Raw genomic sequence first — 17,446 nt, forward strand, 5'->3', positions numbered from 1 at the left:
TTAGCTTTCTGAGTACCATGAGTTTTGCATACCCTTCCTTCACCTTTAGTGATATGTGTTGTTTGAGGTTCAGTTCATTGTCAATTATTACTCCGAGATTGCGCACTTTTTTGGCTAAATCGATTTTTAGGTGTAATATTCATGCTTTTCCTTTCTAAGTGTTTGTTGAGTGATGTTAGGGAGGGTAAAGGCTGCTTTTGTACAACGTACACACAGACTTTGCCCACCATTTTCCAAATGAGCTTATTTGCATACATTTGTTGTGAAAATCCTTCCTTAATTGGCCAGGTATTTCTGGAATTGTCTGCATACAAATTTACAGCTGCTCCGGGCTGGGCGAAACTTCCTCGCATGCTTTCAAAATTACAAAAGTATGTGCCTAAGCCATATCCTGATTCCTCACCCCGCCGCCGCCCTCCAGAACGCCTGTTCCCAGCGTGCATGTAACTACGCACAAAACTGGCTTACACGCAGGCATTTAGCTGCACTAGCCCCCGGCTCAGATACTTTCAAAATGTGAGGATTTCGCCCGCCACGCAGCCTTATCCTACCTTCTTGTCTCCTGCAACGATGCCTCCCCGCCAGCAGAGGCCCTCAGTCAGCCTCACCTCTAGCCTTGTCAAGCTCCTCCTCTCTCCCCTTGCCAAGCCCAAATTCCAGTCCTATAAGCCGGCCTTGCCAGTCTAGCCTTGTCGTCTTATGTGTCACGTCTAACTCTGTGACCTGACCCTTGCTCTTGTCTTGCTTTGAGGCCTATGGGCCTTCTGCCTTGTCCTGCCTGGAGGTCCTCTGGCCTATTCTGTCTGTTGCAAGCCTTGCCTGTGTGGCCTCACCACTCTCATGCACTGCAACCTCAAAGACCTCCAGAACCCAAGGGCTCAAGCTGTGAGAGAAGGGGCTGGCTAGGCAGAAGACCAGCCCTTGTCCTGCTCTGAGTCCTGCCTCGCAGTCCCATGCCACACCTCAGGTGGGGCCTCCCAGTCCGGGGGGCGCGAGTAACAGAAAATCAGGCCCTTAGTGTGCGCCCAAAGCTTTACCAACTCACATTCTAAATAATTTAGCACAGATTTTATTTCCTCAGCCCCCTAAGTTTTCATTGCATGCAGGTGGATTCTTTGGGAGCTCACCAGTGGAGTTGTTGAGCCGTGGGACTGAGCGGTAGGTTGCATAAAATCCAGTTGCTTGGATGCTGAAGTCACTGACAAAGAGGACACTCATTCTGTTTGAAGAGGACGTGAACGTGGCCATGGAGTTGTCGCACACCTTCCCCAGCAACAAGGAAGCATCGTAGATGGCAACAAAGTCATAGATGCAGGAAGGGGTGGTTTCCATTCTGTGCAGGGAATGAGGGAGCCTCGTTACTCTGAGTTCATTCCAGAAAAGTCCATTTATTACAAAAACTCAAAGACACTATTTTTGTACCTGTGTGGTTAGCAGGATACGATGCACTTTGAGATTCATTATCTTGCTTAAATATTTTAGGGACCAGATGTCTGTGCAGACGCAACCACTGGCAGTGCCGCAGTGCAAGCAGCAGGGTCTCTGCACACTTATGCACACCAGAAGGACTGAGCCAGGCTGTTTGTGCCACTGTGTGTGTTCACTGCACTTACACAGTGCACTTACACAGCAGCGGCTGATCCCAGTCCCTCCATCTGTACCCAGAGGATGGCGCTAATGCAAAGGCTGATAGTTTAGCTGAGCCCAGGATAAGGAGGAGAAAAGCTGAAAGGAACCTGTTTAAGGCTCAGATTCTGCGCCACTATGACGTCTCTGTGTCAGAGGCATTCAGAAATCTGCAACCCTTTACTTACACAGTTTCATTAAAGGCCAGATGTACAGCCGAGCCATTCTGCACCGCTATCTCCCAGACACAGCGAGCACCATTCGGATACAGCCTGGGATAAAAGGGACTGGAAAATGCTCCTGAAGAGCTGGTCAGATTTCCACCACAGGAATAATTTCTCTCTGAAAACAAAGTGAGCAGTACTCTCAGTGTGACAGCTCTGAAACATTACTCAGCAGCCCCTCTGATTCTGGTCCCTCATGGAGCACAGAGCCTGTTATAGAACTGCCTGGTAAAATCCTGCACCCACCTCGTCTGCACGCATGGACGTTTGCCCGGATTGTGCGGGAGCTGTCCTGGGCATGGCTTGGACTTGCCTCCATACTTTTGTACGTGTGTAAGTTTTCCTGACAGTTTTCTGTGTAACTGTGAGGAGTAGTTATGGTGGGGTAATTTTCAAAGTGAACATATGTGCGTAAGCTTGGCTTTGAAAATCTGTGTAACTTATATGGAACATTTTCAGGCTTTCTTATGCGAGCGATCAAAAGATGATCTCCCCTCCTCCAAGTGCATAGCAGAGTGTGTGAGGATGAGACCTGCTCTGAGAGGTCCCTGCTTTCTTTTCCTCTGCTGAAGTGATCACCACCACTGCAACCTTGACAAATGGTAAAGGCCTTCCCCAGGGGAAAGCAGCTCAAAAATGAATGGAGATGGGCAGTGAACCCCACTGTGCCTGGGACAACCTATTCTCTCACGAGAGACGGAACGGAGCAAGCAGACGTCATTAGCACCGCGCATGCAGTCAGAAGACGAGACCTTACCTGTGATGCTGGGCTGCAAGGGCACAGCTGGAGAGACTGTGAACAGAAAGAAAGCAAGCAAGGCTTAGACACCACTTTTATTTTTACTTTCAGTCTTTCTATTAAATACCAGCACATGCCCCATCAACAACATCTCGTCCGTGCTTCTGCTCCCAACCTCCCAACCTTCATAAAACAGGTAGTCAAACTTTGTTTTAAAACAATCAACTGAGGAAAAGTTAAATTAGCAGACCTGGAGAGGGGACAATTATCTGGGTAAGTACAGATTTAGGGCTCTGAATAGTGCCCTGGCTTAACCTGGCTTAAGAGGACATATGAGGGGGAAATAATGAGCGTAGATCACATTGTCAAATCTATATAAATTATTTTCCATGGATAAACTGTCCATAGGAAAAGGAGGCGCAAATGTCCGCTGGTACTTTTTCCCTTAGAAAATAGGAGTAAAACGTGCAGGTAACAAGTACCCGCAGGCTCTATACTTCATCCAGGCCTCACAGCGGATTGCAATCTGTCACACTCAAGGGGATGTGAGTCTTTGGGCAGCTGCTAGATTGATGCAGTTTGGGGCATGAAACATGGACCAGGCCCTAGCAGGCAGCAGCTGGAATGCCACAAGGCAAGGTCTTCTGCTTGGCCAGCCCCCTACCCCTTGAACCCGCAGGTTCTGGCAGTGGGCCGGAGGTCTCTGGCAGGGAACAAGACGTTAGACTGGTCCAAGGTGGGCTGGAGTCAGGGCCAGCGGTGTGCAATCATCATCAAGAACAGGCAAGGATCAGGCAGGGAGAGAACTAGCAACGTTGATGTGCAGGCAGGGGTCAAGGCAGGCAGAGATCAAGCAAGGTCAGAAGACAATCTGGGTCAGCAACAGAAGAACAGTCTGAGGAAAGGCTGACGGGAATGCCAGAAAAGGCGAAGCAGGGCTGGAGAACAAGGCAAAATGGAGAGGCAGGGCAGACGCAAGGCTAAACAAAGCAGGAACACAGAATGGCAAGGCTGGACAAGGCAGGAACAGCAGTAACATAGCATCAATGATTAGTGCAGGAGGACCTGTTGCTGAAGTGCTGGCTGGTTGCAGAGGACTTTCTTATATACCTAGACAGGATGTGATGTCATTAGCCAGTGCCTTAGGAAGTCCCAGCTGCAAGTCCTATAAGAGGAGCTCCTGGTTGCAGGAAATACTACACATGGCCCTTGGATGCTGTACGGAGTGGGACGCTATACTGGAAGTGCTTGGAGGTAAGGGTAGTTACAGTATCCCCTCTTAAGACCTTCTCTCCTGGGTTTGTGGGGAAAGCAGTGATGGAATCTCTGGACCAGCTTGGGAGCAAGGACATTGGTTGCAGGTTCCCAAGATGTCTCCCTAGGTCCATATCCTTTCCTTTGTATGTAATCTGATCCGCTTCATAGTGCTCATCTGAAGACAAGGCTGTAGGAGCCAGGCTCCCTGCTGAGTGTTAGAAGATCAGAGTCAGATCCAGGACTTGTGTCAAACAACATGGAAAAGTTTGGAGTTACCTGCTGCTTCTGGGCTTGTGTATCCAGAAGCTGTTAACAAGAGAAAAGAATATTTATTATCTCGCCAGCACATTGCTTCCACAGAAAATTAAAATCAAGAAATTAATATACCAAAAAAAAAGTTAAATTTAGTTTTAGACACTAGTCCCTAAGTAATATGTGCATTTTTTCTTTCAAACATCCTTTCTAATTCTTCCACTCCAACACCCTCATTACACTTTACAGAAGCCCCAGACTCCTGTGCAACACCGGGGCCCAGCCCAGGCCAGATCTCAGTCACCAAGGCAGAGATGGAGACTTGACGCCTAAACCCAACACCAAGGTCTGACTTCAGGATGGGTCCCGGTCCCCAAGGCTATGGCCTGATGCTTAGGCCTGGGCCCAATGCCGGGTCCTGGTCACTAAGGTCAAGACCTACACCCAGGCTCGATTCTGGGGCCCAGCCAAGGCTGAATCCTGATCCCTGAGGCCCAGGCCCAACATGGGTCCTGGGTGCCTAGGCCTGGAAGCAGGGCTTTGATGTCTTCTTTGCTTGATTCGATGACTAGAAATCACGACCTCTGACCGAAGGTCCTGCCACAGGGTGATGTTGCAGGGCCTTCCTCTGGGACAAAGGGTACTTTTGGTTACCTGAGGAACTCCACTTGAAAAGCATCCATGACCTCTCCAGTCCTAGCTGATATAGCAGATGATAAACTTTACTTCACATCCAGTATAGAAACATGATAGCTTGAAAAGGCCCATCTGGTCTGCCCATCCTCCCAATTATTTTAGCTTTATAATTACCATTAGTCCCTTAGAGATTCCTTGTATTTGTCCCATGCTTTCCTGAATTCAGATACTGTTTTTGTCCCCGCCACCCCCTAGGGGAGGCTGTTTTCATGCGTCCACTATCCTCTCTGTAAAGAAATATTTCCTAAGATTACTCCTGAGTCTATTCCCTTTCATCCTCATCTCATGACCCCCTCATTCTGGAGCTTCCTTTCCATTGACTGAAATTACCTACACGCATGACTTTCCCTTTGCTTACCCCCCTGGTGATGCCTCTTTCATGCCTGAATCCACCTCCTTTCCCTGAGCTAAAGGCTTCTATATGTAGCACTCCCTTTGCTGGTTGGTCACCTTCCCAGCCCTGGATTTGCTCATTCGAGGTGGGGGAATAAAGTCTCTGGATTCCATGGAATTGGGAAGACTCTCCTGGGCAGAGGTCACTTCTAAAAATAACAGATAGTCTGCACAGTGGTGGATGCTCCAAACAGAAAGACAGTTTACTTGTAAAATAATCAGTTCTGCAAGTACAACATCAGAGTCCACAGGAAAAATAGCAAAGTTCAGTTACAAATAAAGTGCAAAGAATTCCACAATCAAGTTAAAAACACCTCTGCTCTTCATAAATCTTCCCAATCTCTTTCACCGAGCACAGTTGCTATGAAATGTAAGTCTTTTCACTCCAAGTACTCACACCTCAAGGAGTCTTCCAAGACCAATCTCCCAGCTTTCTGCTGGTGGATGAAAGATCCTGGCTCCCTCCTGCCATCTCAGAAGGAATTTTCCACCGAAGGCCAGAACTGGAGACAGGCGAGGTCACAGCCCCATGCTGTGCTTCCCTGTCTCCCAGCACACCTGCTCAGGTCTTTCCAACTTCAAGATCCTTCAGCATAACTTCTTTAATAAAAACCCCCAAAAAACCTTTGTGCCTCATGGGGTGCATGTTTTACACTCCCCTCCTTTGTCCCAACCCCTTTTGGGGAAGAACAAATTATACACCCCCTTGAACTCCTTCTGAACCTCCTTTGCCACTTCACAGAACCTCTGAACTTCCAGTGAACTCTCCCTGCTGGAGGAGGCTCCATTTTAAGACATAAACCACCACCTAGGACATTCCAGTGGGCAAGTAACAGCCACATCTAATAATTCAAGAAATATTTGTTTACAGAGAGGGCGGTGGATGCATGGAACGGCCTCCCAGAGGAAGTGGAGGAGCAAGAACGGTATCTGAATTCAAGAGAGCCCGAGACAGGCACGGAGGATCCTAGAATGAGATTGGGCAAGCTCTGCTTTATGACGTCAGCTTAAGGTAGCTTTACCTGCCCACATTTTCTTCCTTATTATATTGTTCGCAGATATGATCTACCTCATTAAATCAGTTTACCTTCTTTCTAGTGGAAGGACGGAAGCTGTGAAAGTGCTTTACACCTGCTCGGTGCGTTCTTCACTGGGAAAAGGAAGGAATACCTGAACAGATGACACTGGCATCTTCGGCATGAGTACAGTCATTGACAGTCCACCCCAGGTTTGGACACCGCCATAGGTAGGACTCATTTCCTACACAGCCCATGTCATCCAGGAGAATGCTTCCTTCGCCTCGGCCATAATAAGCATTTCCTGGAGCACCGAGAGCGGCTCCGCAGCTCAGTTGTCCGCACACGACCTGCGCGTCCATTAAGTCCCAGAAGTCATCGCACACCGTTCCCCAGGCACCTTCGTACAAAACCTCGACACGGCCTGCACATCTGTTCCCTCCATTAACGAGTCTTACATCTGGCAAAGCTTAAAGACACAACAGGAAGAATGCAGGCAATTATTCCGCATAAATATTCTGCCTATCCATTCCACTGATTACTTTATCTGTAGCCTGTCCCAGAAGTTCTGCAAAATGGTGACCCTTTCTATAGGCAATCTCCAGAACTTTGCACCGTGGTGTAAAGGAAAAACAGAGCCGTGCCCAGTGCTGAACCAGAGTCAGCCCTATTGCAGGGCGCTGGGGCTCTGCCACAGGGTGGATCTTACAAACTGCAGCCAAGTAAGCTGAGAAGGCTGCCCAGACCTGCGAGCTTGACCCTGAGGACACAAATTGGCTCTTAGGGGTTTGTAAGAGATGAGTGGGGTTATCCCACTGTTCCCTGCCACTCAAGAGCTGTGAGCCCTGCTGTGGATCCTGAATGAGGAAGATCTGTAACCCTGAATCTGTTGTATTTGTAATATACGTGAGCTGGACTGGACTGGGTGTTAGTACAGTGAGCCCGCTGCTATATGGTGATGTTTAAGTTAATGAAGGTGACAAGAACCCGTTACTGCCTGAATGAGAAGATGTCGTCTGTGTTTCATATGCCGTGGCTAGCAACCTGACACCTGCTGATTGGGGATGCCAGCTCACCTCAGATTGACCAAACAGACTGATCCAGTCCTGGCTCTGCCCCATTGCATGCAGGGAGCCGTAGTTCTGATTTGCCTAGGAAATCAATGGGACAATCAGGACTACAAATGCAGCTATGCAGTGAGGCAATACCAGGGCAGATCTGTCTGTTCGGTCAACCTGGGGTCAGTCCCCAGAGCCCTGCACCACGATGACACTTTTATGGCCAATCCCCGCAGGTCTGCATCGTTGTGATACTTTCTATAACCAATTATCTGGCTAATTGGTTATAGAATAGCTTAATAGCTGCTATTAAGTTCACTTAGAGAATAGCCACTGCCATTAGCAATGGTAACATGGAATAAACTTAGTTTTTGGGTAATTGCCAGATTTTTATGGCCTGGATTGGCCTCTGTTGGAAACAGGATGCTAGGCTTGATGGACCCTTGGTCTGACCCAGTATGGCATTTTCTTATGTTCTTATGGCCTAACTGGGAGGAGCTACTTATCTGTCTAACTTAGTACCTGATTCACAAAGGGTTTCTTCCATAGACACAAAATGGGAGAAAAGCCTTAATGAATCTGGCCCTTAGCTGGATAAGTAGCCACACCATTGAATATTCTGGCTAAGTTAATCAGATAAGTCATAGCTGCCCAACTTACTTAGCCGACTATGTCGAAATATTGCCCTCAGAGAGCACAGAATTATTATTGCATAACAAGGGAAAATGTTTGAGAGTTGATGGCTAAATTGGGCCCTTTTTTGGCTTCCAGGACCTGACAAGTTCAGGCTTTCTCAAGCAGTGTTGCTAGCTGGATGGTTGGGGTGAGGGTTCAGTCAATCCAATAAAGGTTTTCCAACCAGCTTGCCCTCTTGGTTTAATTGCTTGCTATGGCTCTATAATGGATCTGTTCCTTCAGCATGTTTTGAATTGTTGTAAATAGAATTATTTCTCATCGGAGATAGGACAAAATACATCCAGGATAGCAATCAAATCTCTCCCTGAAATCTGGGTCTTCTTGGTTGAGAAGGATTTTTAATCATCAAAATTGTGTACTGTCGAAGGTTTGAGCTGCAGGAACCAGGAGGTATTTTACAAACTGCCCAATTCAGTCCGGGACTTTGTAAAACGTTTCCCAATACTCCCAGACTGAATTATGGAACGTCGCCAACACCGTCATGATTGCGACTACATAAACTGCAACTTTTAGGGGAAAAGATTTCAGCCCCTGTGTTGATGTACTTAGATCTGAAGGAGTAGTTCAGATGTGACAGCAAGCTGATGCACAGGTGTGACTTTAGGAAGAATTGGGGTTTTCTCTATGAAACAGTGGGAGGAAGGTGGTAGGTGCAGAGAGATTGGACTTGATGGGCCCCTGTGCATAAGCCGACGCCCCCCGTGAGACCTCAGAACATCTTCAGCACCTGGAGGCAAAGCACGAGAAAGGGAATTTGCTCTTCAGCAGTCTCCTTGCATTGCAGATGGAGGGGGTTTTGGGAGAAGGCCTTCTAAATAATGAGCATAGGCCTTTATTAGAGGGGTTTATTGAACTTGGAAAACCAATCAGAAGGGTCCTGTGTCTTCTGATCATTGTGACTGTTCTTTGTTTGCCTCTACGAGAAGGGCCCGAGAGAGAGGGATGAAGCGTCACCTACCAGTCCTGTTCTGGGCTCCTGGAATTCCTGCCGGCGATGCTGTGGATACATAAGTGGGATGAAATACGACAGTCACTGGCTGATCCGAACTGTGAGATTTTAACTACGGTTGCACTGAATTCTCAGCATTTCCAAGTAATAGGCAGCCTTTGTTTCTGGCCCTTTATCACCAGCTCTTAAGCGGGGGAGAGGAATTTAAGAATTGCTTTCATTAAAAATAATTGCTTTATTGGAGACAGATTGAGCCATAGATTAGTCTAGCGGCTCTCGAAAGGCTGCGTTCACAGACAAAACTGTGCTGGAGACTGGGGAGGGCAGCCTTGCCCACGTCTTTCTGCCAGTTTGCCTCTCACGAGAATAAAAGTTTATAATTGCACAAGGGATGGACTAATTCAGAGATGGGGACAGTGATAGGTGTAGAGAGAGTGAAAGCTGTTACTGCTTTGTACTGAACTTTTGTTGATTCAAGAGGCAAAGAGAAACAGAGCGACACTAATTAATGCAGAAATTAACAGATTGAAGCCCATATGCTCTTTTTATGCATGCTGGACCTAAAAATGTAACACACTCAAACAAAAATAGGTTTCGCTGCTCAAATTATTTTTCATCTATATTATAACCACTTTTGCAGTAACTTTTGTATTGTTTGTAGGACCCACAACTCAATGAGTTTGTCTGTCATTCAAACTCATAGTACAGGTGAATGGTCCATTTACTTTATTTATATATTCACTTGAATTTCTTTTTCACGCACATGTTACAGAATCGGGCGTCCATGTGTGCGTGCCGGGTAGAGCGCGCACATGGACGCCCGCACACAACTTTATGAAATCTTCCCCTTACCGTGAGGTAATTGTGCAGTAAAATTGCTCCACAATGTAGTCTCTCTATCCCTACCTTTGAACTAAATATCTTATCCCAAGTATGTGTCAATTTTTAATATGTATGTTGTTAAGTCAATGTAATTGTCTATGTATATTACGCCCATCACGTTGAAAACCGTTGTGATCTTTATTTGGAACAACGGCATATATAATGGCAAAATAAATAAATAAAATAAATAACGTGATATCAACCATTTTTCACCACACGATAATTTTAAGTTGCCCACCCTAACTTGTCTAAATTATGCTGAGCAGCTGGTGTGGATGGGCCGTCTGGTCTTTTTCTGTCTTCCAGTTTCTCTGTTTCTCACTTTAACATCAGACCCTACAGGTTTTGTTCCATGGAATTTAAATTCTCTGTAAAATGATTTTGTTTTTAAAATATAATATTTTAAAAAATGAACCATTTAGAATAAAGCTAATTAGCTTGTTTTATGATAAGTCTCAGGTCTTTTGATCGTATTATACAAAGATCAGTTAGCGATGAGGAGCCAATCAAAGGTCAGGAATGAACAGTCTTATGACATAAGAGAGGAAAATTGGTTCTTACCTGCTAATTTTCGTTCCTGTAGTACCACAGATCTGTCCAGACTCCTGGATTTTGCCTCCCCTCCAGCAGATGGAGACAGAGAAACTTTTGCTGACACTGGCATATAACCTAGTGTGTCACCTGCAGTCCCTCGGTATTGAACTGAACCAAAACCAAGATAGTAGAAAAACATGAATACCAACCACTAATAATTGCCCCCTGAATGAGCAGTGGGAAGTGGAAACCTAGAACAGAAAAACGTGTCCCCATTAAGAAACATAAAGGGCCATTCTTCAGATTAAGTACCATAACAAATTGACTGGACTCTCCAAATCTCCCTACTTCAACTGGGTGGTACTATGGACTGATCTGTGGTACTACAGGAATGAAAACTAGCAGGTAAGAACCAATTTTCCTTTCCCTGTATGTACCCAGATTTGTCCAGACTCCTGGGATGTAATAAAGCTTCCCTAAACAGGGTGGATCTGCGAGAGTCTTGCTCGAAACACACTTTCAACAAAGCCTATGGCATCTGAAGCCTTGATATCCAAACAATAATGTCTGGCAAAAGTGTGCAATGAATTCCAAGTAGCCGCCCTACAAATTTCTTGAGGCGACACCTGCTGGCAATTGACCCAGGATGCCATCTGTGACTGAGTAGAATGAGCTCTTAATCCAATAGGCACAGATCGACCTTGACATATGTACACTGAACCGAACGCCTCCTTCAACCACCTTACTATGGTGGATTTTGAAGTCTTATGATCCTTTTTGTGCCACTCCACAGCACCAAACAATGATCAAATAGCCTAAAGCTATTAGTGACTGTAAGATAACATAACAAGGCATGCTTCACATCCAAACACCACAACTCTTTCACATGAGTTACTGTTGCGTCCAAGTTCGGAAAAGCTGGCAGCTCCACTGACTGATTCAAATGAAAAGCCGACACTACCTTCGGCAGAAAGGAAGAAATTGTACACAAAGAGAGTCCTGCCTCTGAAATCCTTAGAAAAAGATGCCTACATGATAGAACTTGTATCTCCGAGATCCTTCTAGTAGAAGAAATTGCCACCAGAAACACAACCTTTAAGGTCAGATCCTTCTTAGTTGCTGTTCGAATCGGTTTAAATGGAGCCGCACACAACCCCTTGAGAACCTAATTAAGATTCCAAGGAGGAAATATCTTCTGCACAGGAGGGCGCAAATGCTTTGCCCCCACCTCAGAGCAAAAATGCACCACATCTTGATGTGCAGCTAGGGCTGCTCCCCACACCTTGCCTTGAAGACAGCCTAAAGCTGCCACCTGCTCTTTGCACCAAGTCTCAAAAACTCTCCATACCCTTAATTAGGCTACAGATGTAGAAGTCTTCCTGGCTTGCAACAGAGTGGCAATGACATCCTCCAGATATCCCTTACACCTCAGACGCTTCCTCTCAAAAGCCAAGCTGTGAGACAGAAGTGAGCCGCCTGATCTGAAAATAAGGGACTTTGGTGCAAAAGGTTGGGAAGATGAGTGAGCCGCAGTGGACCGTCCACAGCGAAATTGACCAAAGCTGCAAACCAGGATTTTCAAGGCCACTCCGATGCCACCAGACTCACCTTCCCTGGATGAACCCCTATCCATCGTAAGACTTTGGGCCAGATTTTAAAAGGGTTACGCGCATAAGGTACACGCGTAACCCTTTTAAACCCCCCCCTGTGCGTGCCAAGCCTATTTTGCATAGGCTTGGCGGAGCGCGCAAGTCCCGGAACGCACGCAAGTCCCGGGGCTTGCAAAAAGGGGCGGTCGGGGGCGTGGCCAGGGGTGTGGTTTAGGATCGGGGGCATGTTTGGGGCATGTGGGCGGTCCGGGGGTGTGGCCGAGTGCCCCGACATAGCGGCCTGTGTCGGGGCCTGCCGTGCCGGCGCGCGTAAGTTACTTCTACCTGGAGGCAGTAGTAACTTTTCAGATAAAGGTAGGGGGGTCTAGATAGGGCCGGGGGGGGGGGGGGGTTAGGTAGGGGAAGGGAGGGGAAGGTGCGGGGGGTGTATCTTATAAAATCTGGCGTACTTTTGTTCGCGCCTGGTTCTTGTATAAGTACTGGATCCACCAATAAAGTCAGGACCTAAATTCATTTTCTCTGGTAATTTAAACAGATATGGACCATGTCAAAAGCCTTCTCAGCATCCACAGCCAGAAGTGCTAAAAGGATATGACTTTGCTGTGCCCTCCAGATCAGTTCCATAACTCTCCTCATATTACTGGAAGCCAGTTTGCCTGGACTGATCCTCATGAATAATGAGAGGAGCTACCTTCCCCAATCTGGTCGCCAAAATCTTGGCAAGGATCTTTAAATCAATATTTATCAAAGAAATTGGATGGTATGACCCGCAAATGCATTTACGCATGTAAAATCCAATTTTAAGCATGCAAATGCTTTTTAAAATCAGGCCCTTAGTGTGAGTAGCTCTCTAAAATTGCCCCGGCTGGTAAGCATGTAAAAGTGCATGTGGAACACGACTTTGTATGCACTTTTATGCGCATACTAAATAGGCATTCCAAGGGCAGAGTTAGGGCCGCCTCAGCACTTACATGCTTGCTTTCAGTTTTCGAATGCATGCCTGTTAGTCCTGATCTGAAATGGGGTAACTGTGTGCGTGAATACCGCGTGGTGTGTCCCCCCACACCTGCACATTTTACAAGCCCATTCATGTCCGCAAATCTGCTTTGAAACTTCTGGCTAACGATTGCAGGTATGAAGGGACTTTGCAAGTTGCTGAAAGTGAACCTCAGTATTTCCATTTATCAATAAATTGCATGAATTGCACCATAGGCCACACACAGAGAGAAGGAAGGATGGTAAAGGGGAGATTTTATGCACAAACTCAAATAAACTGCCAAAAGGAAGCAAGAAAAATCCAAGGAACAGGGGTCATCATAGGAAGCTGAAGGGAGGGAAATGCGAGACCGACGGCAGAATTCAAGCGTCAATGGCACGGACACATGGCCTTCTCTTCCCCTCCACAGATTAAGTTCCGAGACATCCAAATGGGCAGACTGGGGCGATGAAATGGTCCCTTTCTGCCAACATCTTCTCTGTCTGCAAGTCATTGGAAAATGCAGTAGAAGAAATCTCTGGCCGATGTTCTTGTCGTGATTCCCGTGAAGGACGATCCTTGTAGCAATCCTGCACACCGGTTTGGCTTCACATCACTCCTTCTCTTCTGCTTTAAATGATGATCTTCTAGGGAAGCTATGAGACAGGGGTCTGCATGTGATCATAGAAAGACACAACTGGAAGAAATCTCAGATCCTCTTGCCCCTCCTCCCACATGACAACATAGGAATTTATTTATTTAATCAAAAGGTTATATTCCACTCCCTCCACCCGACATAATGTTCGGTGCGGATTGCAACAAATCCAAATTTATACAGCATACACCAAACACGATAGCTTAAAAACACAAACATAAAACTTGACTATCAATCATAAGAACAAGGGTCCATCAAGCCCAGCATCCTGTCTCCAACAATGGCCAATCCAGGCTACAAGTACCTGGCAAGTACCCAAAAACTAAGTATATCCCACGCTACTGATGCCAGAAACAAGCAGTGGCTATTCCCTATTGATTAATAGCAGTTTATGGACTTCTCCTCCAGGAACTTATCCAAACCTTTTTTAAACCCAGCTACACTAATTGCACTAACCACATCCTCTGGCAACGAATTCCAGAGATTTATTGTGCGTTGATTGAAAAAGAATTTTCTCAGATGTGTTTTAAATGTGGCTAACTTCATGGAGCGCCCCCTAGTGTTGCACTCCACTGGCTGTGAGCACTAGGGGTGAGAGGTGTGCCTCATGCGGTAAGACAGACCTCATCTAGGGTCGAAGCTGACCAGGCCCCTGCCGACCTGCATGCCTGGATGAGGTCAACCACGCAAGGTTGGTCTCTGAGTGGTCCTCCGACTACTCCCAGCCCTTTCGAACCTGCTGCAGGGAGCAGCACCTGCGGCAGGCTGGACAAGGGTTGAAGCTTGAAGGCTGAGATGAAGGCTTCAGGACTCAGGAGAAGAACACAAGGCATCGACATCCAGAAGGGCGAGCAGATGGGAGCTCTGGTCATAGAAGGCATCTGAGACTAGAGTAGGTGAAGTCTCAAGGCAAGAGAAATGTCCGAAGCAAGGATAACTCTTACGGACCTTGGGAAATCCAGACAAGAAGAAAAGGACTTGGAATACTTAGACGAAGGCAGGTGAGCACTGTTCCTCAGGGCGCCCTACATAGCCCCGTATTCAGGGCGGACCCAATGGGCTGGTCACGGACCACCCTGTCCTCTCCGCGCCCTACACAGCCTAAGGAGTCTGGACGCGGACCATGCGGGAGCGGGGCAGGCTCAGGAATGGAATCCAGCTGGCAGGGGCTCCAGTGACCAGAAACAGGAACCGGACAAAACGGATTTACCCTCAGGGAGGCCACCTGGAGGACTCGGAGAGCTGGAACATTGCAGGAACAGACATCAGGAAGATCAGGTACAAAAGGACCTCTAGCCAACAAAGACATCAGGCCTTCAGGAACATCCGGAGGGCAGAGACGGAGGACGTCAGGAACATCAGAAGGGCAGAGATGGAGGACGTCAGGAACATCAGGACATCAGAGACCAGAATTATGAAGAACATAAGAACATAAGAAAATGCCATACTGGGTCAGACCAAGGGTCCATCAAGCCCAGCATCCTGTTTCCAACAGTGGCCAATCCAAGTCACAAGTACCTAACAAGTACCCAAAAACTAAGTCTATTCTATGTTACCATTGCTAATGGCAGTGGCTATTCTCTAAGTGAACTTAATAGCAGGTAATGGACTTCTCCTCCAAGAACTTATCCAATCCTTTTTTAAACCCAGCTATACTAATTGCACCAACCACATCCTCTGGCAACAAATTCCAGAGTTTAATTGTGCGTTGAGTAAAAAAGAACTTTCTCTGATTAGTTTTAAGTATGCCCCATGCTAACTTCATGGAGTGCCCCCTAGTCTTTCTATTATCCGAAAGAGTAAATAACCGATTCACATTTGTGGGCTTTCCTGGTGTGAGTCCTCTTAGCCAGGTAGAGAGGATGCATTTGTGGGCTTTCCTGGTGTGAGTCCTCTTAGCCAGGTAGAGAGGATGCATTCGTGGGCTTTCCTGGTGTGAATCCTCTTAGCCAGGTAGAGAGGATGCATTCGTGGGCTTTCCTGGTGTGAGTCTTCTTAACCAGGTAGAGAGGATGCATTCGTGGGCTTTCCTGGTGTGAGTCCTCTTAGCCAGGTAGAGAGGATGCATTCGTGGGCTTTCCTGGTGTGCGTCTTCTTAGCCAGGTTGGCATGTTCAGGTTGGGGCAGCAGATAGTGCATGTAGATTGCATTTTGATAAGCCCATGCACTATTTTACCACATAGAAGAGAAGGTGCAGGTATGTGCGCGGTTTTAACCACGCGTGTTCTCTCTTTGAATGTAAAGTGGAGTTTGCAGGTACACTGTTACGTACGGGTGTTTTAGTGTGCCCTTGGGCCTCAGCCCGACCTCAGATGGATCCAGGACCGAACCAAGGGTTGGCGACGTGTCCCAGTCTTACCCTCTGCCAGGCCTGCAAGCTCCCAGAGCCAACAACAGATGATGTTGGTAGGGGAACAGTCCTCCGACTGTTCCGAGCCCTTTCGGACCTGCCGCTTGAATCGGCATGGAGCAGCAGGCTGGCCTGAGGATGAGGGCAGATGGAGGCCTTGACACGAAGACATGACACCAAGGTTGATGCGACAGCATCACAGACGAGGGTTGAAGCGAAGACATGACACCAGGGCTGATGCAACGGCATCAGAGATGAGGAACTTGACAAAGTCCAGACGAGACGAGAAGCTGGGAAGGAAGACATTGGCACTGTCTCTCAGGGCGCCCTGCACAGCCCACTTTCACGGGCGGACCCAATGGGCTGGTCGCAGACCACCCTGTCCCACTGCGCGCCCTACACAGCCCGAGGAGGCTGGTCACGGATCACGCGGAGAGCGAGACAAGCGCAGGGAAGAATCCAGCCAAGGCAGAACTTCGACGATGGAGCCAGATGTCATCTGAAGCAACACAATGGCTGGCAGGGCAAGACTGCTCAGGAGCACAGAGGACACCAGTCCACTGCCGGCATTTCCCATGACGAAGCTGCGTCACCCAGAGATCCACGGCCGGCAGAACAGAAGGCTCCGGAGCAAACACGAACATCAAGGAGGGCTAGGATATCAGGAAGCGAGACATCAGGAGCTGAAACACCAGGACGGGGACCTCAGGCAATGAAGACAAGGTTCAAAACACGGACAAGACGAGGAGCTCTACGAAGAAGACAAGGACCTGTTGGAGCGCTGGACAGCAGGAGCTTCTAGAGACAAGGTAACTCCGATGCAAGGCCAGGCTGACTGGAAGTTGAAGTCCTTTTATAGGGCTGCAGACAGGCGACTACCTGGGAGGAGTTTGGAAGGCCCACACCTAGCTGGCCCTATAACTACGGAGGAGAGCTGCGGGCCGGCCCCTAGGGGAAGGGTGTGGCCAAACCAGGAAGTCCATGCAGACACAAGCAGCCTCAGGCAGGCCCCAAGAACATTGAGGCCTCCCAGGCCCTGGAGCAAATCCTGGATAGTTCGTAGGCGAGACCCCGGCTTCGGAGCGGCCTCCAGGAAGAGGTAAGGAGCCTCCCGTGGCACAGCTACAGGAAGGTTCATAACATACACTGGTTAAGTACAGATCGCTCTCTCCTCCCAGGAGTTTTACATATTACTAATATGTAGGTCTTTACTAGTAAAGCAGATATATATCTTTACCCACACATACTTTTGGCAGTTGCATTTACACGTCCTGCTTATCCCGGAGTTTTGTTTTACCTGTGTTAAGAATGCCAGAGGTTCTTGTTCTGCCACTGAGTCAGAGTACAACATTGCCATAAGGGATTTGAGCCTCACCAATCCTGAAGGGTCATCCCAGAAGGCCAATCCTAATCCACATCACTGGAATATTTAAGCAGTGTGTAGCAGAGTACCATGCATGCAGCATCCCATGACCATGCCATGTATTACCTCAGCATCCTCTGATCAACGTCCTTGAAGTGTGAGGAGCTACA

The 17,446-nt window shown here is 47.6% G+C and overlaps 1 protein-coding gene across 1 annotated transcript in view; it reads right to left on the reverse strand.

The window, feature by feature from the left end:
* Positions 1–1,077: 1,077 nt before the first annotated feature.
* Positions 1,078–17,446, reverse strand: part of LOC115096247 (deleted in malignant brain tumors 1 protein-like) — a 63,423-nt gene continuing 47,054 nt past the window's right edge. Inside the window, exons 4-8 of the mRNA XM_029610756.1 lie at positions 15,923–15,934; positions 6,358–6,672; positions 2,608–2,643; positions 1,815–1,968; positions 1,078–1,333 (exon numbers count right to left, since the gene is read on the reverse strand). Of these exons, the coding sequence (XP_029466616.1) occupies positions 1,078–1,333; positions 1,815–1,968; positions 2,608–2,643; positions 6,358–6,672; positions 15,923–15,934 (773 nt within the window). The remainder of the gene's footprint in view (positions 1,334–1,814; positions 1,969–2,607; positions 2,644–6,357; positions 6,673–15,922; positions 15,935–17,446) is intronic.

The sequence above is a fragment of the Rhinatrema bivittatum genome, chromosome 7, assembly GCF_901001135.1.
Source record: "Rhinatrema bivittatum chromosome 7, aRhiBiv1.1, whole genome shotgun sequence".
Lineage (NCBI taxonomy): Eukaryota > Metazoa > Chordata > Amphibia > Gymnophiona > Rhinatrematidae > Rhinatrema > Rhinatrema bivittatum.